Source organism: Chrysochloris asiatica, unplaced genomic scaffold, assembly GCF_000296735.1.
Source record: "Chrysochloris asiatica unplaced genomic scaffold, ChrAsi1.0 scaffold00011, whole genome shotgun sequence".
Taxonomy (NCBI): Eukaryota; Metazoa; Chordata; class Mammalia; order Afrosoricida; family Chrysochloridae; genus Chrysochloris; species Chrysochloris asiatica.
In genome coordinates this window covers 18,369,265-18,393,195 of record NW_006408529.1, presented here as the reverse complement: position 1 = coordinate 18,393,195, position 23,931 = coordinate 18,369,265, and the positions used below count along the sequence as shown (strand labels likewise).

Sequence of the window (23,931 nt, the reverse complement as noted above, 5' to 3'; positions counted from 1 at the left end):
TGAAGTGTAATGTTGCAAGCCCATCATTAATGCTTTAGCCTTCTATGAGAACAGTAATAGAGTCTTCATGGAAAGTCCTGTGGTTCATGTTCATGCATCAGTGTGGTTACCAGCCCTCCCTGTGGCCTCCTGGGACTTGGGCCTCCTGTGCCACTTTGACTTGCTCAGAACCGTAACCATCGTTTGTAATTGGTAATGATTTCTAGTATGCCTTGTCCACATACGTCTTTTCAGTTTGAAAGTTAATCCTTGTAATGTGAGATTAAATGTTACTTTTAATTTACTTTAGGACAGAGATTTTAATTGTGTTTTTCTCTAAGGTTTTTATTTTATGATGCCTTAAATATGTAAAAGAGCTTATTATTCAATCTACTTAAAAGTGATTTTAGGAAATATACTTAGTTTACCTATGTAGGTTTTGTGATTATAAAAATACAGTAGTGATTTGAAAATACAGTATTAATTTTTCATTTTATATATTAAAAACAGTACCATCATTTGGAATGTGGAGTCCGAAAGATTAGAGCAAGATATTTAGTGCAATGGTAGTGTTGTTGTTGTTAAGTGCCATCAAGTTGATTCTGACCCATAGCGACTCTATATAGGGTTTATGAGGAGCAGCTGGTGAGCTTGAACCGCCGACTTTGCAGTTCAAATGGCTTTGCAGTCTGGTGCATTGACCCACAGAGCCACACCAGGGCTCCACTGACCGATCCTGGTCCAACCTCATTACTATTGCCACGCTTCAGTCCATCGATGCTGCCGCTTGGCCAATCCATCTCATTGGGGGTCTTCCTCTTTTTCTCTGACCCTCCACCTTACCAAACATGACATGCTTCTCCAGTGACTGGTCCCTCCTGACAATATGTCTGAAGTATGAGAGACGAAGTTTGGCCATCTGTTAGTGTAGTACTAATTGGGCTGCATTTTTCTCATCAAAATTAGTTTCAAGAAGTTAGATAGGTCTTCATCTTCTTCCTCATATTTAGATAATATATCAATGAGAAAAATTTAAAATATATTTTTGGTTCTAGAATTTTGTTGCTTTTACTTCTCATTTGTATTTCAATTTGTTTTTTTAAAAAAGTCTGTTTTTGAAAATGTACACATACTTGAAATGGCACTATAGGACAAGTACCGGACTGCTAACTGGGAGGTTGGTGGTTCAAATCCATCAGCTACTCTTAGAAACCTGTACAGGATTGCTGTGAGTCGGAACCAACTTGACGGCACACAATAACAACAATTTGTTGAATATGAAGACATCATAAGTAGGAATATTATTACTTGACACATTTTGTCATTACAGGTATTCATCAAAGTAATAGATACAAATGACCATCGTCCTCAGTTTTCTTCATCAAAATATGAAGTTGTTATTCCTGAAGATACAGTGCCAGAAACGGAAATTTTGCAAATCAGTGCTGTGGATAAGGATGAGAAAAACAAACTAATCTACACTCTGCAAAGTAGTGTCGATCCCTCAAGTCTCAAGAAATTTCGTCTTGATCCTGCAACTGGGACTCTTTATACATCTGAAAAGCTAGATCATGAAGCCAGTCACCAGCATGTTCTTACGGTGATGGTGCGTCATTATGTTCATTCTTCTGCCGCCATTTCATTTGTTCCTGAAATGTTCCCTGCTCTTGAAACTGATTTTTAATCTTTTTTTTTTTTAATTCCAACAAGATTGATAATGCACTAATTCTTTTAGGTACGGGATCAAGATGTTCCTGTAAAGCGCAACTTTGCAAGGATTATGGTTAATGTCAGTGATACGAACGACCATGCCCCGTGGTTCACAAGCTCATCCTATGAAGGACGGGTTTATGAATCAGCAGCGATTGGCTCTGTTGTGCTACAGGTTACAGCTCTCGACAAGGACAAAGGGAAGAATGCTGAAGTGCTATACTCTATTGAATCAGGTATTTTTGGAGCACTCAATAGTTTTTAAATTTTGCACCGAATTTTAATTGTTGAAATATTTCTTTCCATGCATTGCTTCAAAACTTGCTAAAATTGATCTTTATCTTCATTTTGATAGGAGAAAATGAATGTTTTTCTCCCTAATGTTAGTAACACATTCGAAAGCAGAGAGTGATTAAGTTTGGATAAAATTTTTGGGATTTACAACATTAGCATAATTTGAGGCTCTGAAATGTTCTGCAGTAAAGAAACTGTAGTATTTCCAAAATTATTTTAACCATATAATCGTGATATCTGCTAACTAGGAAAATACTCATCTAGTCTTGTGACGTTTTACTTTTAGTAAAAGTATCTTATCATGAGCAGGGCAAGAAATTCTATGACAAAATATTGAATGAAGCATTTTTATGAAAAAGTGTGTCATGCACCTACTGTTCCTTCTAGGTATTGCTTTTCTACCACTTTGACTCCCATATACTTTTAGCAGTTATGTTTTTCTCATGGAATTTGATTATGGCAGCAGTTCCCAAAGGACTGGGAAGTAGATCCAGAAGAAATGTTGTTAAGGTTGTAGAGCCTGCAGGAGTAGACTGGACAAGAGGCAACAAGGGTAGGCAAGATATATCAGACCACTTGCACGGACCAGCCTAGTGCAAAAGAGCAAGCGATCCAGAGTCTTGTTGTTGGTAGTCTGTTTTATGCTGTTGCTCGTTCATTTACTCATTCCATAGAACAAACTCATTTATGTGCCATTGCTGTGCCAAGAGTGTAGTGCTACAGAGAAGATTGTAATCAGTGCAATGAAACAAACAATGAGTATAAAACTGATGTTCACCCATGTAATCTATCACTCAATTCACAATAAAAACTTGAACAAAAAAGGGAAGACTTAAAAGAGTGCAGTGCTAATTCATACTTGTACTTGATATGTAGGGATCACCATTATCCACAGATGGATGATTCTTGCAAAAGAATTCTGCCATTGACTAAAATAGACATCTAATTTAGAGTGTATGATTTATGCAGTCAGAAATCATCTTGTTTTAGGACTTCCCCTGCTAGGGCCAAGTACTGTGAATATGTGATTACAAGGGTAGCTTTCCATTTTTCCATCTTCTTCAGTTCCACTGTAGAACGTGCATACAGTCTCCCTTACTCTTCCATTTTGTAATGATTTTATAGTAGTGAGACTTTTCCATTTAGCCTAACTGAGGGGATTCAAAACATTTTATGGAAAATGGGATGATAAGAATTTTCCATGAACTTTTTTTTTTTTAATGTTTCATTGTGAATTATATGATAGTTTACATGGGAGAACATTAGTTTTACATTCATCCTATTGTATATCGTTTCATTGCCATGGTTCCAATCCCCTCCATGCATCATCAGCCAACCAAAGGGTATACCCTGCAAGCCTGCCCTCCAGTCGTCAGCACACAGCCTCTCTCCCTCTCTGTGTCTCAAGTCCCCAATGGCTCCATCTCTCCATGTCATTTTCTCTGCCTCCATCTCAGACATACTGCTGGTAGGGTCCCGCTCTCCACTCTTTCCATGAACTTTTCCACTCTTTTCATGAACTTTTTTTTTTGAAGCCACCTTGTATTTATAAATTGTGTCTTTTTTAGATGTTATAAAATTGTTGTTGTGTGCTGTTGAGTCGATTCTGACTCATTGCAACCTTATATAGGATTTCCAAGATTGGCTGGTGGTTTTGAACTTCCAACCTTGTAGTTCAAACAACCTTGCATTAACCCACAGCGCCACACCACTCCGGGCATGAAAATTGAAAGAGGTTTAATTTCACCTTAGGTCACATAATCAAAATTGGAGTAATTAAAAAAAACAACACAATGCTTGCCAACTCTTTATTTCTAAATATATTTAAGTTTCAGTTTTGTCTCTGAAAAGGAGTACATTGAATCCATTACTCACAAATAAGATTTTGTGTACTGGCTTTGATCACAGTGAATTGTAATGTGGCTGATGCCTTGAATAAAGGGTCTAATTTTTTTTAACTGGTTTAGAAATTCAGCATGTGGAAAAACAGTGCATTCCATTTGTGCATGCCTAAGCATTTCAATAAAATAATTTGATCCTCTACAAACTGACTGAGTTTGTGTAGGAGTAAATGTTAAACTTTCCCTTAGCTTTCACATAATTTACAACAACTGGGAGGTTGAAATATGATTGTTGGAGCCTGAGAAAAGGCATGTGCATTCTTTGAATTCTTATAATGACTGATGGAATTAGTAATTTGGTATTTCAAGAATGGAACTATGTCTTCATCCCAAAGAATAGCAAATAGAAAGAGCGTAATGCCATTATAGAAACTGGACTTAAAATTTAAAAAAAAAAAAAACACCATATATATACTTAGTAATTTAAAGATTATGCTACATGATTACTTTATAGGGAACTTGAAATGCAGTTGAATTGTGTGTATGTGTGTGTTTGTGTTTCTGCTGGAATAGTGTAAGCTATAAAATGGTGATATTGCCTTTCATTTAAAGGTTTATTCCTAATCACCTGCTTCTAATTTGTGTTAGATTACATTTAATAAAGTTAAAAAAACAAAAGAACAAGTTATAAATTCAGTCCATAACACTGCATGTTTAATTAGCAGCAGTTTATGAGCAAAAAGGTTTGGTCTGATTAGGAGTCTTTAGGGAAAAAGGAATTAATTAAAGGGTATTTTCACTAACAATTGAATTACGGACTAGAGACACATTAGTGCTATATTTTGGACTGTGCAGTGCTTTTTACCTCTTTTTTTAAATGTAGATTATTAGAGCACTACTTCTAAACTATTACAGTACCTAGAAATAGAAAACTCTCAACCACTGTATTTTCCTTATTATAAAGGGGATTTTCTTACCCAAAACTTAGGTTAAGTATCATTGTAATTGAAATTTAGGCTAAGTATCATTGTAATTGAAATTTAATAGAGGTAACCAGGCTGCTGGCCAGTCAGCACGCTCCCATGGAACACCATAGTGTATCCGTCCCGGAAAGAAATATCATTCATAGATTTCAGTGTTTGATGATTTTACTTATTTAATATCAGGGTATGTTCATGCCACTCAGCAATACCTCACTGATTTCCCACATGTTCTTGATGTTGCTTTCCTGTCTGCAAATCTGATGATTTCTGGTATAAGCAAGGAGACTTCAAACTGTTTGTAGAAATTTGGAATTAAAATAAAAATAACAAATATAAACTTGACTTCACAGCATAAGCTCTGTCAAGTTTTAAGACACTTATGTAAGGGGATGATACCAGTCATCTAGTCCATCCTTAAAAAAAATGAGTGTCCTTGGAATTTAGCCATGTCCATGCAGCCTTTTTTACATTATTAACTGAAGAAAAATGAGTACCATCTACATATTCTTTTAAGATTGGGAAACAAAAATAAATCAGAAGAAGCCAAGTTGATATTGTATGATGGATGCCTCTGATTCCCCATCCGAACTCTTGCCAAATTGCCTTTATTTGATGAGAGAAATTAGCAAGGGCTTCGTGGAGGTAAATGACTCTGGGACTGCTTTCCCAGACATTTTTCTACAAAAGCTTTAGCTAACTCTCTGAAAACACTGCTAATAAGCAGATATCATTGTTCTTTGGCCCTCCAGAAAGTCAACAGGCAAAATGTCTTGAGTATCCCAAAAATTGTTGCCCCGGGACGTTTCCTCTTGATGGATCTGTTTTTGCTTGACTAGACTATTTCTGCCTCATGATAGTTACTGCTTTGATTGTACTTTGTCTTCAGGATTGTACTGGTAAAGTCATGTTTCATCTCCTGTTACAGTTCTTCAAAGAAATGCTTCAGGATCTTGATCCCACTTGTTTAAAATTTCCATCTGCTCTTGTCTGCAGCTGATGTGAGCCCAACCATTTTGGCATGCATAGAGCAAAAAAATTGTTAAACTTTATTTTCTAGTATTATGTTGTTATTGTTAAGTATTGGCGAGCCGGTTCCGACCCATAGCAACCCTGTATAGGGTTTTCTCAAGAGTAGCTAGTGAGCTTGAACTGCCAGCGGTTCATACTGACTTTTGTAGTCCAGTGCATTAACCCACAACGTCACACCAGGACTCCAGTATTATTCAGATAAGGGACTCTTTTCAAACTGATGTCCTATCCTCCTTAGTGTTTCAAATTAGATCCTATTCAGACATGTTATAACAAATTATTGCTGTTGTTTTAAAAATTGTCTGTAGTTGTTTAGCACCGTTGAGTTGTTTCTAATAACGACCCTGAATAGGGTTTCTAAAAAGCGATTGGTAGATTTGAACCACCAACTTTGCAGTTCAAACTGACCTTGTGGCCCGCCCAGTGCTTATCCTATAGCAAGCACCACATTAGTACAAGTTTATTTTGATACAAAAAAAAAAAAAGAAAAAATTAATATGCTGTTCTTAAATGCTGTCTAGTTGGTTCTATCTCATGGGGACTCTGTATAGGATTTCCAAGGAGCAGCTGGTGGGTTTAAACTCCTGACCATGTGGTTAGCAGTTAAATGCATATCCTACAATACTACAGCAGGACTTCAAAATTAATACGTTTCCCCTTAATACATATTTTCCCTCAACTTTTTGGAGCCTCATGTACACATGTGGGATCTGAATGTTACAACCATATATTCAGTAACTGGGTTCTTGTGTACTGTTCTTGTTACCAGTAATAAGCTCAGGTCTGTCTACATGTCAAGGTACTCCAGAGAATAAAGAACATATCTGAATTTCACATGGCTGATAACATTTTTCAATCAGATTCCCAATTAGATGGTACATTCCTCTTGTTAACACTTTCAAATGATTTTTCTCTAAAAACCTAGAGTAACTGGAATTGAGAGACCAAAAGCCTGGAAAAATTATATTCACTAAGACATTAAACATATGGTTCTATTTTATTTGGTTTAACTGATTTTTATGCTCCCGTCACTACCTACATCTGAGTGGATTTCTGGTATGGCACTGTAGGTTAAACACTGGACTGCTAACCGCAAGGTTCAAATTCACCAGCTGCTCCTTGGAAATCTTAACCAGGGTCGCTATGAGTTAGAACCAACTCGATGGCACTAAAAAACAACAGCTACATTTCAGTATATTCATGTGTGAAAGTTGTTTCATTCAATATCTATTTACTCAGTGCCCGCAAGTGCCCATCAGGTTATTTTAGGTACTATACTAATGAGCAAGGCAGGCCATGCTTAAATGGAACCATCTTTCTCCTTCAGCATAACTGGTAATTTCGAACTGCAGACCTTGAGACTAGCAGCCTTACTCATAACCTCTATGCTACCAGAGCTCCTTTATGGTCTAGAGAGAAAGCAAATGATTGTTGTTGTTAAATGCTGTCAAGTCAATTCTGACTCATAGCAAACTTGTGTAGGGTTTTCCATGGAGCAGCTGGAGAGTTTGAACCACTGACCTTGTAGTTTAACTGACCTTGTGGTCTAGTACTTTATCCAGTGGCGCCACACCAGGACTAGCAAGTTAAAAATGAACATAAAATGAATGCAATGCCAGGTTGTGATACATGCTGTAAAGGAAAGTGCAAGGTAAAGAGCTATGAACAGCCATGCTGAATAGAGAAAGGAGGTCAGGGAAAGCCTCTCTGTGCAAGGGGCACTCAAATAAAATGGAAATAAATAATGAAGTGAATGAATAAATGGATAGAATAGCTGAGGGAAGTGCCTTCCAGTCTACAGAAAAACCAAATGTGTAGAGGTCCCAGGTGTGAACTGGGCACTTGACTGAAGAAAGTTCAAGGGGTGAGAATGAAGACGATTGTCAAAAGGTTACTGCAATCTCCTGTGGCAGGCCAGCCAATCACTTGCAATTTTGGGAGGTGGGAGTGATATACAGGTAGGATAAGAAAGAATCTTGGAGTTCTGTTGACTGACTTAACTGCAGTTGAGTGAGAATCCAGGACTGTTGACTGTGTAAATACAGACAGGCCGGAAGTAACTATTTGCAAAGTCTGGTAGAGGCGGCAGGACCGACCTCCTCCTCCGGCTAGATTCAGCTCAAGAGTTTAGGGCCAAGGGAAAGCTTGGGCCTCCGCCCTGTTGCAGATGGAAGCAGAGCCTTGGGGCCTGGACACAGAGCCAAGTGGATTTAATGAAAACCAGACCGGGTCTGGGCTAAGAAAAAATTGCTATGGACTTTTAGAAAATGTATTACAGAAAGGAAATGGAGACTGTAGAGGAAGTATTTACTATTAATGATGTGGAGGGAAAAAAAAGTGCTGGACCAATCTACTGGTTTGCAAATTATACTAAGTACTGCAATTCTAGGCAAATAATGCACTTTAATTTTTTCTTTCTGTGCAACACCCCTCATATCAATTTCCTATGCTCTTTGAGTCCAAACTGACTAAAGGGCACACACAACAGCAACATGCATGCTTTGGGTATTATTTGCATGATCGTGTTATTTGTAAAAAAAATATAGTAGCTGTGGTCTGTGAAATGTCACACTAATTGAAAACCTAGAAGAAAACAGAATTTGAGAAGACAAGTTCACTTTGAAATTCATTTGAGGAAAATAAATTCAGCTCTTTGACTAGATAATGGATTCTGTATTCTTTTTTGTGGTCCAGAAAAGGGATAAAGGGCTCACATCAGTAAGTGAAACCTCAGAGACCTTACACACGTCCATCATCTATCAAAAAAGGATATAGAAAACTTTTTTTTTCCTAAAAAGATTTCTACCAGTGGTACCCAGATAAAAATATTTGTGGGAGTTGTAGTTGCAACTAAATAGAATGTAGCTGGGAAAAAATCCAAAGAAAGAAAAATGATCTAGAACAGTACTGCTCTACCTCAGCACTCTTTTGACATTTTCTGCTGTTTCATGTATGTACATTGGAGACATGATGTAGCACTGTAGGATAAGTACTGGACTGTTAACTACATGGTTGGTGATTCAAACCCACCAGCCACTAATACAGGATTCCAACTCGATGGCCCTTAACAACAACTTGTACATTAGGAAGTTTAACAGCATCTCTGATCTCTTCCCTGAAGGTGTCAGTAGTAACACACCCCCACCCCCATTGTGACAATAGAAATATCTCCAGACATTGTAAAATGCGCCCCACCCCAAATGTTAACATAAAAGATAAATTGGCCTGAAAAAGATCAAGAAAGGAATATTGCTCGAGGGTTCAAAATTTTTACAGTGGACTTGGTTATACAAATTTATTCTTCAAATCCTTGCCTACTTAAAAACCTACTGGCTTGAAGCTTGTAATTCTCCTTATGAATTGAAATCTTTGTTATGGATTGAATTGTGCTGTAGGATAAAGCACTGGACCACAAGGTCAGTTCAAACTCAGCAGCCACTCCTTGGAAACACTATTACAGGGTCACTATGAGTCAGAACTGACTGGACAACACTTAACAACAACAACTACAAAAGTGTTTTATAAAACCTAACTCCTGTACTTTTAGTAGTGAAAGTCCACGTGTGGTGCTATAGAATAAGCACTGGACTGCAAGGTTGGCTTGAATTGCAAAATCAGTGCTTCACACTCACCATCTGCTCCTCGAAAATTTTATATAGTTACTAAAGTACTCTAGTAATAAAGTGGTTATGAGTTGGGTTGCTAACCTCAAGGTCAGCAGTTCGAAACTACCAGCCGTTCCATGAAAGAATGATGAGGCTTTCTTCTCCCATAAAGATTTACAGCCTCGGAAACCATGTGCCAGGGTCACTATGAGTTGGAACCAACTTCACGGCACACAGTCACCACCACCGCCATGAGTTGTAACTGACTCATTGATACTTAACAATAACAACAACAGCAACAACATACCTTTGGTGGAGTCCTGGTGTGGTGCTGTGGGATAATGCACTGAACTATAAGGTTGATTTGAACTGAAAAGCCAGTTGGTCAAACCCACCAGCCACTCCTTGGAAACCCTATATAGGGTTACTATGAGTTGCACCAACTCAAAGGCACTTAACAACAACATCAACAAATAACCACAGGGTCAGCGGTTCAAACCCACCTGCCACTTCGCAGAAACCCTATACCAGATCTCTGACTTGGAACCAACTTATTGGCACTTAACAACAACAATGTGCTTTTTTTTTTTTAATTGTAATCTCATTTGGGAATAGATGTTCTTTGTTATATTGACAGGCCATGTCAGTGTAGGATGTGATTGAAGTCAACGTGTAACATAAAAAAGAACAGATTAGGAATAGCGAGGCAAGCAGAGATAAGGGAAGAAAAAACAGAAGTCACTTGAAATCACCCAGGAGTAGAAGCTCAAATGAGGCAAGAGTCTTCCTCCAGAATTTACAGAGAGAAAGCCATCCCCTCATGCCAGTACCCTGAGTTCAGACTTCTAGTCTCCTTAACTGAGAACTAGGTTTCCTTGTTAAAGCCGCCCATATGTGGGATTTCTGTGATAGCAGCAGTGGGTAATAACTAAGACAGCTTTCTGCTTCCTAATGAGGAAGAGACTTGGGAGTATGCAAGTAGTAAATGCTGAAGCTAACATTTTCTAAAGGAGTTTTTCATGTGTTCCCGAACATGTCCTTGTGCAACACACTGCTAGTCCCATTAATGAAGAGAATAATTCATTTAATTTAAGGCATAGAGTGTTGTGTTCATGTATTTTTTTCTTACATATATTTCTTCATATTTTTTTTATAGTTTTATAGATAAAACTCTGAAAAGTATCTTATTTTAGATGGATAGCATTGAAACAAATTTAAGGTTGCTGTCAAATGTTAATTGTCTGAATTTTTGTTTAATTTGAGAATGTAATTTAAAAAGCATTTTTTAAATATTTTCATTTATTTCTGCTGCTCCAATTGCATGCATTTTTCTCTAACAGATCTTTTTTTCTTCACTCAGGAAATATTGGAAATTATTTTACAATCGATCCCATCTTGGGCTCTATAAAAACTGCCAAAGAATTAGATCGAAGCAACCAAGTGGAATATGATTTAATGGTTAAAGCTACTGATAAAGGAAATCCACCAATGAGTGAGATAACATCTGTGCGCGTCTTTGTCACCATTGCCGACAATGCCTCTCCTAAATTTACATCAAAAGAATATTCTGTTGAAATTAGTGAAACAATCAGCATTGGGAGTTTTGTGATAATGGTTATGTCCCATAGTCAGTCATCAGTAGTCTATGAAATAAAAGATGGAAATATTGGCGATGCTTTTGATATCAACCCACATTCCGGAAGTATCATCACTCAAAAAGTCCTGGATTTTGAAACTTTGCCCACTTACACATTGATAATACAAGGAACTAACATGGCTGGCTTGTCCACTAACACAACTGTTCTGGTTCATCTACAGGATGAAAATGACAACGTGCCAATTTTTATGCAGGCAGAATATACAGGACTCATTAGCGAATCAGCCTCAATTAACAGTGTGGTCCTGACAGACAGTAGTGTCCCATTAGTTATTCGAGCAACTGATGCTGATAAGGAATCAAATGCTTTGCTTGTTTATCACATCGTTGAACCATCTGTACACAAATACTTTGCCATTGATTCTAGCACTGGTGCAATTCATACAGTACTAAGTTTGGACTATGAGGAAACAAGTGTTTTTCATTTTACTGTACAAGTGCACGACATGGGAACACCACATTTATTTGCCGAATATGCTGCCAATGTGACTATCCGTGTAATTGACATTAATGACTGCCCTCCTGTGTTCTCCAGATCATTATATGAAGCCCCACTTTTGTTGCCAACATACAAAGGCGTAAAAGTCATCACAGTAAATGCTACAGATGCTGATTCAAGTGCATTCTCACAGTTAATGTATTCTATCACTGAAGGCAACATCGGGGAGAAGTTCTTTATGGACTACAAGACTGGCTCGATAACTGTACAAAACACAACTCAGTTAAGAAGCCGCTATGAGTTAACCATTAGGGCATCTGATGGCAGATTTGCAAGCTTTACCTCTGTGAAAATTAATGTGAAAGAAAGCAGAGAAAGTCAGTTAAAATTTACCCAAGATTTGTATTCTGTGGTAGTGAAAGAGAATTCTACTGAAGTGATGACATTAGCTGTGATTACTGCTATTGGGAATCCAATCAATGAACCTTTGTTTTATCATATCCTCAACCCAGATCGAAGATTTAAAATAAGCCATACTTCAGGAGTGCTCTCGACCACAGGCATACCATTTGATCGTGAACAGCAGGAGGCATTTGATGTGGTGGTAGAAGTTACAGCAGAACATAAGCCTTCAGTAGTTGCTCATGTTGTTGTGAAGGTCACCATTGAAGACCAAAATGATAATGCACCAGTGTTTGTCAATCTTCCTTACTATGCTGTGGTTAAAGTGGATGCCGAGGCAGGTCATATTATTCGCTATGTTACCGCCGTAGACAGAGATAGTGGTAGAAATGGGAAAGTGCATTACTACCTTAAGGAACATCATGAACATTTTCAAATTGGACCCTCTGGTGAAATTTCACTGAAAAAGCAATTTGAACCTGACACCTTAAATAAAGAATATCTTGTCACAGTAGTTGCAAAAGATGGAGGAAGCCCAGCTTTTTCTGCTGAAGTTATAGTTCCCATCACTGTTATGAATAAAGCCATGCCTGTGTTTGAAAAACCTTTCTACAGTGCAGAGATTCCTGAGAATATCCAGATGCACAGTCCAGTGGTCCACGTGCAAGCTAACAGTCCAGAAGGATTGAAAGTGTTCTACAGCATCACAGATGGAGATCCCTTCAGTCAGTTCACCATCAACTTTAATACAGGAGTGATAAATGTCATCGCTCCTTTGGATTTTGAGTCCCACCCAGCATATAAATTGTGCATACGTGCAACTGACTCTTTGACCGATGCTCATGCTGAAGTATTTGTTGACATTATAGTGGAAGACATCAATGATAACCCTCCAGTGTTTGCTCAACAGTCTTATGCTACAACTCTGTCGGAGGCTTCTATAATCGGAACATCTGTCGTTCAAGTTAGAGCAACAGATTCTGATTCAGAACCAAACAGAGGAATTTCATACCACATGTTTGGGAATCACAGCAAGAGTCATGATCATTTCCACATTGATAGCAGCACTGGTCTCATTTCACTAGTCAGGACTTTGGATTATGAAGAGTTCCAGCAGCACAAGATTTTTGTAAGGGCCATTGATGGTGGCATGCCCCCCCTGAGCAGTGATGTGATTGTCACGGTGGATGTCACAGACCTCAATGATAATCCACCACTGTTTGACCAGCAGGTTTATGAAGCCAAAATAAGTGAGCATGCCACCCATGGGCATTTTGTGACTTGTGTAAAAGCTTATGATGCAGACAGTTCAGACATAGACAAGTTGGAATACTCCATTCTGTCTGGCAATGATCATAAGAATTTTGTCATTGACGGTGCAACAGGGATTATCACACTCTCAAACCTGCGCCGGCACACCTTGAAGCCATTTAACCAGCTTAACATTTCTGTTTCTGATGGAGTCTTTAGAAGTTCAGCACAGGTCCAAGTAACTGTAATTGGAGGCAATTTGCACAGCCCTGTTTTCCTTCAGAACGAATATGAAGTAGAGCTAGCTGAAAACGCTCCTTTGCATACTTTGGTAACTGAGGTTAAAGCAACTGATAAAGATTCTGGTATTTATGGCCACATCACTTACCATATTGTAAATGACTTTGCAAAAGACAGATTTTACACAAATGAGAAAGGGCAGATATTTACTTTGGAAAAACTTGATCGAGAGACTGCAGCAGAGAAAGTAATCTCAGTTCGTCTAATGGCTAAGGATGCTGGAGGAAAAGTTGCTTTCTGCACCATTAATGTCATCCTTACAGATGATAACGATAATGCACCCCAGTTTCGAGCAACCAGATATGAAGTAAACATTGGATCTGATGCACCCAAAGGGACATCAGTTATTAAGGTTCTTGCAAGTGATGCTGATGAGGGATCCAATGCTGATGTCGCCTATGCCATTGAAGCCGATTCTGAAAGTGTTAAAGAGAATTTGGAAATCAACAAACTATCTGGTGTAATTACCACAAAGGAAAGCCTAATTGGATTAGAAAATGAGTTTTTCACTTTCTTTGTTAGAGCTGTAGATAATGGGGCTCCACCAAAAGAATCTGTTGTTGCTGTCTATGTTAAAATACTTCCACCGGAAGTGCAGCTTCCCAAATTCTCAGAACCATTTTATACCTATACTGTTTCTGAAGACATGCCTATTGGAACAGAGATAGATCTCATCCGAGCAGAACATAGTGGGACTGTTCTTTACAGCCTAATCAAAGGGAACACTGCAGAAAGTAACCGGGATGAGTTCTTTGTGATTGACAGACAAAGTGGGAGACTGAAACTGGAGAAGAGTCTTGATCATGAGACAACTAAGTGGTATCAATTTTCTGTACTAGCTCGATGCACCCACGATGACTATGAAGTGTTGGCTTCTGTAGATGTTAGTATCCAGGTGAAAGATGCAAATGATAACAGTCCTGTCTTGGAATCTAATCCATATGAAGCATTCATTGTTGAAAACCTGCCAGGGGGAAGTAAAGTCATCCAGACCAGAGCTTCTGACTTAGACTCAGGAATCAACGGCCAAATTATGTATAGTCTAGATCAGACACAAAGTATAGAAGTCATCGAGTCTTTTGCCATTAACATGGAAACAGGCTGGATTACAACCCTAAAGGAACTTGACCATGAAAAGAGAGACCATTACCAGATTAGAGTGATTGCCTCAGATCTTGGAGAAAAGATTCAGCTGTCCTCCACAGCCATTGTGGATGTCACTGTAACGGATGTCAACGACAGTCCCCCACGATTCACGGCAGAGATATATAAAGGGACTGTGAGTGAAGATGATCCTCCAGGTGGTATCATTGCCATTTTAAGTACCACAGATGCGGATTCTGAAGAGATGAACAGACAAGTTACATACTATATAACAGGTAAGAGGGTTCACATCAGACTATCTGATTTGAAATTAATGTATTAAATAAATTCTAAGCATACATTTTATGGAACGTCAGAGTCAAAGGGATGATTTTAGTTAAATGTATATCTAATATAAGTAGAAATAACATCTAATAAAATAGGTTTCAAGATCATTACCAGAGCAAAGCTAAGAATTGTTTCCTTGGACTCTTGATTTTTAGGGCTTATATACTGTTGAATTTTACACTTGGTATATAACAAATATAGGCTAGTTTTGTTTTTTAAAGTGTAATTTCCTTGTACAATAAATTATTGTTTATTAGCCTTTAGTTTTAAGGAGACCTGGTGGTGTGTGGTGGATTATGCGTTGGGCTGCTAACCACAAGGTCAGCAGTTTGAATCCACCAGCTAGCTACTCTTCAGGAGAAAGATGAGGCTTTCTGCTCCCGGAAAGATTTACAGCCTCTGAATCCCTATCCAGGGTCACTGTGAGTTGGAACTGACTCGATGGCATGCCACCACCAACATCTCCACCAGCCTTTCATTTTGTGTTTAAAATATTTTTTATTGCTTTTATTTATTTTATAAATAGGATTACTAATACAAGTATATACCCAAGTTAAATGTAATTAATGTTTTTTAAATCCTTAGTTTTTTAGAATAAAAGCATTATGTATATTTTTTAATAGCTTACTTTTCCTGGTACCTGATCTCTGTCCTTGTTTGCATATTTTTCTCCAATGACTTAATAGGAGGGGATCCTTTGGGACAGTTTGCTATTGAGAATATGCAGAATGAATGGAAGGTCTATGTGAAGAGACCACTGGATAGGGAAGAAAAGGATAATTATCTTCTAACTATCACAGCAACTGATGGGACCTTCTCCTCAAAAGCCATAGTTGAAGTAAAAGTTCTTGATGCAAATGACAACAGTCCAGTTTGTGAAAAGGTAGGCTGTACTCTTCTTAAAGTTATCTATTATGAGTTGAAATTGCCTTAAAACTGAGTAATACTATCATGAAATTTTTTGATGTAACTGAAACATGATTTCTATTATCGCTTACAGTTTGAGGTGAGGATTAGATGTGTACAAGTTTGAAATGCTTCAGGACAACTCATATTTTCAGAATGCTGTGTAGCTCAAAAGCCTCTTTGAATAAGCACTGGACTGCTAACTGAAAGGTTCGCAGTTCAAACACACCAGTTGCTCTTGGAAACCCTATATAGGGTTTCTATGAGTTGGAACCAACTCATTGGCACAGAACAACAACAAATGCAAAAATGCTTTGTAAATTTTTGATGAAGGGCTTCCTTTTATTTGGGGTGAAGTCATTTTGGGGAGAAATCTGGCCAGCCATTCACTGTACAGTTTTCTTTTCCAATTTGACAAATACACAAATGAAACCAAGAGGTCACCAGTGTGACTTCTTAACCTGTGGAACTCATCATTAGATGCAGGAACAAAATACATACCAAAGAAAAGCTGTCCCTATTCAAGGTTACTTGAGGGGATGCTGTGAAGAGATGGGGCTTCAGCTTAGCATTTGGAGACAAGATTGGTCAGACATCAAAATAGATATGGAAAGACCTTGGACATGAGGGAGGTGAATTGGGTGTGTGGGAATAGTAAGTGGTTTAGCTTATCAGAAATTTGTATTGAGTCATGGGAAATAAATCTGAGAGTAGGGTGGGGGGTGGGTGGATGAAGATGGGTAAACTATTAGAGGAAATTTTAAGGGCCATTCCAGGGAATTTGGATTCGATTCTAGGGAAACGAGAGACTCTGAATCCTTTTATGTTTGAAAGCTGGATGTGACGGACGATTCAGGATTTGCCTAAAGATCAGCTTGGTGTAGTATGTTTATTTTTTAGATGAGGACGAGTGAAAACAAACAGGGAAATAACAGTGTAGGCAGTGGTGACTGATGGAATGAAAGGATAGAAGGCACTCTCTAGGGAAAAAACAAACAAACAAACAAAAAAACTGATAGTGTTTGGTCCCTACCTGCATGGGGCAGCATTGTAAGAATGGTGAGTTGTTGCCTTCAACGTTCCCTACAAAAGTGATTGGAGTATGACCAAAGCGATGATGAAAATGACCGTAGAAGGGAATTGATTTTAGAGGAAGTATGTTGAGTTGCAGTTCAGATTTGTTAAGTTTAAGGGAATGAGTCATGCATGTTCGTGAGTTCTTTAGAGATGGGCAAGAGTAAGGGTAGATGTTAGTGAAGGGTAAGTACACTTGGCAGTTTCTGTGGATAACTGATCATCATTGAGAGAATAATTAAAAGGGAATAAAAGAAGAGACAGATATTTCCATGGGGAGAAAAATGGAGAGAACAGACAGAAGGAAGAGAACAATGCCATGTAAGTTGAAAGAAGAATTTTTAGGAGATAGGGAGTCCTGGTGAGGCGCTGCTGGTTAATGTGCCCTGCTGGTTAATGTGCAATGTTGGTTTGAACCATAAGGGAGGTGGTTCAAGCTCAGAGCTGTTAATAGGGAGACAGATATTTAGAGTTCTTGTGAGTATGAAAAATGTAATCAGTGTCACTGAATTGTACATGTAGAAATTGTTACAATGATGTATTTTTGTTATGTGTATTTCCACAACTATTCAAAAAAGAAAAAATCCAGACAGTTCTGAGGGGAATGACGACTTTCAAGAGTAGCAGAGTTAATTCCCATCCATGTTTGTGCTATTTAGTGACAATATTTCAAAAATTATATACATGTACATGTATATATGATGTGTGTGACTATATAGTGTGTGGTATACACATAGACATGTATGTGAGGTATAATATAAATAACAAAACACAAACCTGTCCTAACTTTTTAAGAAATGCATATCTCTACATACTTAAAATCGTGTCTTTCTTAGGCATTCAAGTTGGAATAGGCATCAATTTCACTTTAGATCATGCAATCAAATTCTGAGTACAATAGGAACAATAAAAAGCAAACAAACAACACTTTTCAATCTTTTTTATGTGGCTAAAGTATTGTTCTTATTATTTATTTTAGGATGTTCATATTATTTGGAAGTTACCCAGTTATCACCTCTGGGAATAATAAAATTAAGACAATAGATACTTGAATTCTTCAGTATTGCACAATATTCTGTTTCATGTGCTTTCAAATCCAATTCAACTGTAATTGAGCTAATATTAGAAAAAATAAGTATATCAAAACCATACCTGTTTCTCTTATGTTTTAATTTTTGGCTTGAATTCCTGTTAGTTGGAACTGGACACTGCTGTTTTGTATTTCAGAATTGAGTCCAATGTGAAATTGGAATTGAGAGTAATAGAAGAAGCATGGTCTGAACTTCACTTGCTACCTCAGTGGTGCTGGGGAATCTTAGTTTTCTCCATAATGCGGGGATCACTTCTGTCCCAACTGAAGTTATTAGATTGCAGATAGCAAATTTCCAGTATTTAGACATATACAGAGTGCTATTTACATTTTCTCCTAAGAATTTAAGTTAAACTAAATATAATACCAACTATATGACATCAATATTCTGTAAGGTAAAGGCCATTCAGATGCTTTCTGGGATGCAGAGTTATTAACTGTTACATGAGTTCTTGTTTCAAATGCATTTGATAAAAAAAATAATTACAAAAGCTGTGGATTTCAACTTTAGTCATTTCTCAGGTTTTCTAGCGCCAAAGTTAAAGGACTTATTTTCCCTCATCCCCTTGGCAATCATGCTGACTTTTAATATTTTATGCTAATAATACTGTCAAAAATCTCTTTAGACTGTATATTCAGACACAATTCCAGAAGACACCCTTCCTGGGAAGTTGATCTTGCAGATCTTTGCTACAGATGCAGATATCCGTTCCAATGCTGAAATTACTTATACATTGTTTGGCCCAGGTGCAGAAAAATTCAAACTAAATGCAGACACAGGTAATACTGATATTTGGGGCAAATTGTACATTCTAACAAAAATCATACATGCATTCTAACAAAAATCCAAACGTGAGATTTGAAATTAAATTTTATTCTTTTGAAATTTTCTCTGCTGCTACAAAATTGACGTTTTAGAAACATTAGCAGCAATTGATAAAAGTATCACCTACTTCAACTGAGAATTAAAAACTTAAGTTATTTACATCAACTTATCTTTAAAAAAAGAACTCAGAAGTTAAAGCAAATCTCAAACTTCTTGCTTTATTCAGTTTCACATATAGCTTTTTTCACAAATTTATAATTTAGCATATTTATAATTAAAATGACTCACGGTGTTATATTCATTGTTAAATAGCTAGAATTGTTTTCCTCCTGTAATCTGTCCTTTGTTAAAATTGGAGTTAGAGTAAGAGTTTTCTTTTAATATTATCTGCACCCTTTCCCCCTCTTTCTGAAGACCTGAATATGAACATATAAATTTATTTTTTGAGTTAATTTATAAAATTTTTCAGTTTAATAAGTTAGGTAACTATTTGCTTTTGTGACGTACATAAAATGCTGCAAGAGGCCTTGGCCTTGGAGCTTTATAACTTTAATGAGGTTGTACCTGGCAGGGCTGAGAAACCTGGCAGATCAGTGTGCTAATGCAGTTGTTGCTCCTGCCATCGATTAAATTGTTCCCCGAAAGATGACTTACTCAAATTTTCACTTGTAAAGAGAAAGGGGAACACATAAGATTCAGTATTTCGTTTGATGTCTTAAAAATTTCAAGCAAGTCCATTTATTTTTGTTTGTTGTTTCTTAGGTGAACTGAAAACATTAGCTCCTCTTGATCGTGAGGAGCAAGCAGTTTATAATCTTCTAGTCAAGGCTACAGATGGAGGTGGAAGATTCTGTCAAGCTAGTATTGTGCTTACATTAGAAGATGTAAATGATAATGCTCCTGAATTCTCTGCTGATCCGCACACCATCACTGTGTTTGAGAACACAGAACCTGGAACGCTGTTGACAAGAGTACAGGCCACAGATGCAGATGCAGGTATCAACAGCATGATGCTTTTGTCTTCAGAATGAGCACTGCGATCTTAGGAAGCTCTGTTTTAAAACACATTCTAATCCTGTGTGTTTGCCTTTCATGCGTGATGACTGATTCCCACTGTGGTATTTAATTCCTTAGCACCACTCATCTGTCTGTTTGTCCTGCTGTGCTGGCTTTTTTGTTAGCATGATGCTGGAATATTTCAAATACCAGCAGCTTCAACCATGACAGACAAGTTTCAGTGGAACATCCACACTAAGACCAGGAAGAAGGATCCTGGTGACCCACTTCTCAATAAGAACAAAAACAACAAAAAGGGCCAGTGAAAACCTTATAAATAACCGTGCAATGTTGTCTGTTAATGACAGAAGATGATCTCCTTGGGTTGGAAGGCACTCAGAATACACTGGGAAAGAGCTTCCTCTTCAGAGTGACCTTAGTGATGTAACTAGAACAAAGCTTTCAGGATCTTCTTTTACTTTTGTGGCATAATTTAAAATTAGAAGAAACAGCTGCAAACGTCATTAGTAATGTGAATGTGGAATATATGAATATGTGTCTAGGAAAATTGAAAGTTGTCATAAATGAAGCAGGACACAAACAGTGACATTTTAGGCTGTAGTTAGCTGAAATGAATTGGTATAGGATATTTTGAATCAAATATTCATATGGTCTGCTATGCCGAAAATGACAGAAGAAGAATGATGTTACATTTATTGTCAAAAAGAACATTTCAAGGTACATCTTTAAGTACAGTGCTGTCTGTCATAGGATAATAACCATACAGGTACAAGGAAGATAACTTAATAATGACTATTTTTCAGATTTGCACATAAAATACCAATGCCAAAAGTGAAGAAATTTACTTTTGTCAACTTACTCAGTCTGATAGTGATCAAACATGTACTCAAGATGCATTGATAATTACTGGTGATTTGATTGTGAAAGTTGGAAACAATGAAGTAGGAGGATCTGGAGTTGGAAAATAAGGCCTTGGTATCAAATTGACGCTGGAGATCACAGGCTAGAACTTGGCAAATCCAAAATGACCTATTCATTGCAAATAACCCTTTTACAACAACATAAATAGTGACTATATATGTGGACTTGACCAGATAGATAGAATATACAAGAATCAAATATAATAACCTCTGTGGACAGAGACAGTGGAGACATCAGTCACTACAAGGCAAGGGGCCTTCTACAGAACAGGCCATCAGTTGTCCATATATAAGTTCAAACTGAAGTTAAGAAAATAAAAACAAGACCATAACAGCCAGAGTACAAGCTAAGTGAATTCTACAAATTTAGAGACTACATCAAGATTAGATTTGACACATGTGATACTAGTGACAGAAGATCAGAGATGTTGTGGGTTGACATCAAGGACATCATACAAAGGGGCTTAAAAGCTTCATGAAAAAGTAGAATTAAAAGATAATGGAAGTTTTCCTGAACTTTTTGAAGCCCCACTGAACAAAGTAAATGGTGAAAGGTCATTTGAAAGACATGAAAGAAAGAAAAGACCAAAATGGATGTCAGAAGAGACTCTGAAACTTGCTCTTGAACGTAGAGTAGCTAAAGTGCATAGGCGCTGTGGGGTAATGTGCAAAGTTGTTTTGAAACAAGGTCAGCAGTTCCAGCTCACCAGTAACTTCTTGGAAACCCTATACAGGGTCTCTACGGGTCAGAATTAACACTATGTCACTTAACAACAACAATAAAACATAAGTTCTAGAATGAAAAACTTACTTTAAATCAATATTTCAAGTCTCAAAAGAGTTATATGGAGTTTGTGATCACTAAAATTCTGGTTAGTAAGTATGTTCACTTAACCTTTGTATCCCATTGTAATTATTATTTGAAGTTTGTGAGTAAATCAATAGTAACATAAAGAGGTTTTTGTATCATTGGAAAATAACCAAAGTAAATGCTTTATTGTGATCGTTTCACAAATTTTTCCAAAGACCATAGGATTTTGATAGCAAAATAAAAATAATTTCTCCAGTTACACTATAGGATGAGAATGGCAAAAAAAAATTCAAATAATATTTTGTCACTAAAACCAAATAATACATTTTTATTGTTTAAAAGATGTGGCATATAGCTGCTGAGAAAGCTTATTGATTATGAAATTATGTTTAACTGTAAATTGTTAATCCAGAGTCTTGATAATAAATCTCAATAATGCATGTTACCATTTTTAATATTTTACTATGTGAAATGTTTCAAAAAATATTTGATACTTAAATTTCTTTAAATGAAACATATAAAATTTATATGGCATTCTGACATGATTCTTTGTCTGTACAGGATTGAATCGCAAGATTTCCTACTCACTAATTAACTCTGCTGATGGACAGTTCTCCATTAATGAATTATCTGGAATTATTCAGTTAGAGAAACCTTTGGATAGAGAACTACAGGCAGTATATACTCTTACCTTGAAAGCTGTCGATCAAGGTTTGCCAAGGAGATTGACAGCCACTGGCACAGTTGTTGTATCAGTTTTGGATATAAATGACAATCCTCCTGTGTTTGAATACCGTGAATATGGTGCCACAGTGTCTGAGGACATTCATATTGGAACTGAAGTTGTTCAGGTGTATGCTGCAAGTCGGGATATTGAAGCAAATGCTGAAATCACCTACTTAATAATTAGTGGAAATGAACATGGAAAATTCAGCATAGATTCAAAAACAGGTATTGTACCATGTAGCGCATTGTCCTACTGGAAAGACTAAATTGGTGCTGTGGGTTAATGCGCTGAAAAACAAAGTCGTTTGAACCGCATAGCTGGCAATTTAAGCTCACCAGCTCTTCCTTGGAAACCCCATGGTTCCAAATTGACTTGAAGGTTCTTAACAACAACAGTAATGCAAAGTGACAGAGTATCCTATTTTTATTGAAATAATTTTTTTTTTTTAAATAGCTAATCCTCAGGTATTTTCTAAGTGGGTTCTGTACTTTTTCTAAATTGATGTATTTTTAAAATTAGCATAACTCACGAGCATACCAGAGGGGAGGACTCGGTTTGCAAAAAAAAAAAAAAAAAAGGGTGTGTTTTTTGTGTAAAAGCCACAGTACATATTGTCAGTAGATGCTTTAAAGAGATGAAAGTGCAGTTTTTTGCTTTTTGGTTAAGTGGAGTTGAAAAGAAGTTTAGAAGACATTATGCTATAGTTTTCCATACTAAAATAACATTTTCTGGCATATCCAATTAAAACTATGAGAAAGTTAAATATAAATAGATAGGTAATTTTCACATACTAGTAATATAGTAAAATACAGAATATGCTACGTTTGTAAAATGAAGAGTGAGAGCTAGTAGAAAATAGTGACCTGTCAGAATTTTGTTTTTTGTTTTTTTTTGCCTCTATCAGAATCTTGTGAAATTGCTTCCCAAGTAAAATAGTGGTTATAATTCTTTCATCTTAGTTTCCAGAGTGACTCTCTGATGATCCATTGAACTGACTTCTTTATATGCTATTTGTATGTAACAGTTCAAGTATAGTCAGTCCCTAGTTTATGAATGAGATCCGTTCCCTAAGTTATGGATAAGATCCATTCCCAATGGTGTCTTGTCTTTAGTACAGTAAAATGGTCGAGGCCTTTTCGGTGCTTACAAATTTGCACGTGCAACAAGGGAAGGTGATAAAGAATTTGAGAGTAGGGGTTGGGTCAGTCATTTCAAAGGGAGCTCTCAGTTACATAATATTTAAAGCAGGGTTTCAAAGCTGATGGCCATCTGGGCTCTTTTGAATGTGTGTTTCTCCACAGTCCTGCCAGCAGTCCAATCTCACTCATCAGGCTCCTGAAAGAGCTCACTGTCTTTTCTGAATCTCCCATTCATAGGTTAAGAACCATAATTTTTCTGATTGCAGATACTTGATGAATCTCCCAAATTGTAAAAATGCTAGTTTGTACCTATTCCCATCATTAGTGTCTTCACATATGTCCCGAATTTTTCATTGATGACCTTCATAATTCTGGGATTCATATTTAGGTCCATAATCCACGTTGAGTTGGATTTTGTATAAGGCGAGAGGTGAAGGTCTTCGTTTCAGACTTTTGCATATCATTTTCCAGTTCTGCCAGCACCATCTGTTGAAGAGACT

At 37.2% G+C, this 23,931-nt stretch overlaps 1 protein-coding gene across 1 annotated transcript in view; it reads left to right on the top strand.

Annotated features, from left to right (window-relative positions):
* Positions 1 to 23,931, top strand: part of FAT1 (FAT atypical cadherin 1) — a 145,127-nt gene that overhangs the window by 90,313 nt on the left and 30,883 nt on the right. Inside the window, exons 7-13 of the mRNA XM_006834456.1 lie at positions 1,310 to 1,585; positions 1,715 to 1,925; positions 10,802 to 14,869; positions 15,608 to 15,804; positions 18,618 to 18,771; positions 19,580 to 19,813; positions 22,127 to 22,516. Of these exons, the coding sequence (XP_006834519.1) occupies positions 1,310 to 1,585; positions 1,715 to 1,925; positions 10,802 to 14,869; positions 15,608 to 15,804; positions 18,618 to 18,771; positions 19,580 to 19,813; positions 22,127 to 22,516 (5,530 nt within the window). The remainder of the gene's footprint in view (positions 1 to 1,309; positions 1,586 to 1,714; positions 1,926 to 10,801; positions 14,870 to 15,607; positions 15,805 to 18,617; positions 18,772 to 19,579; positions 19,814 to 22,126; positions 22,517 to 23,931) is intronic.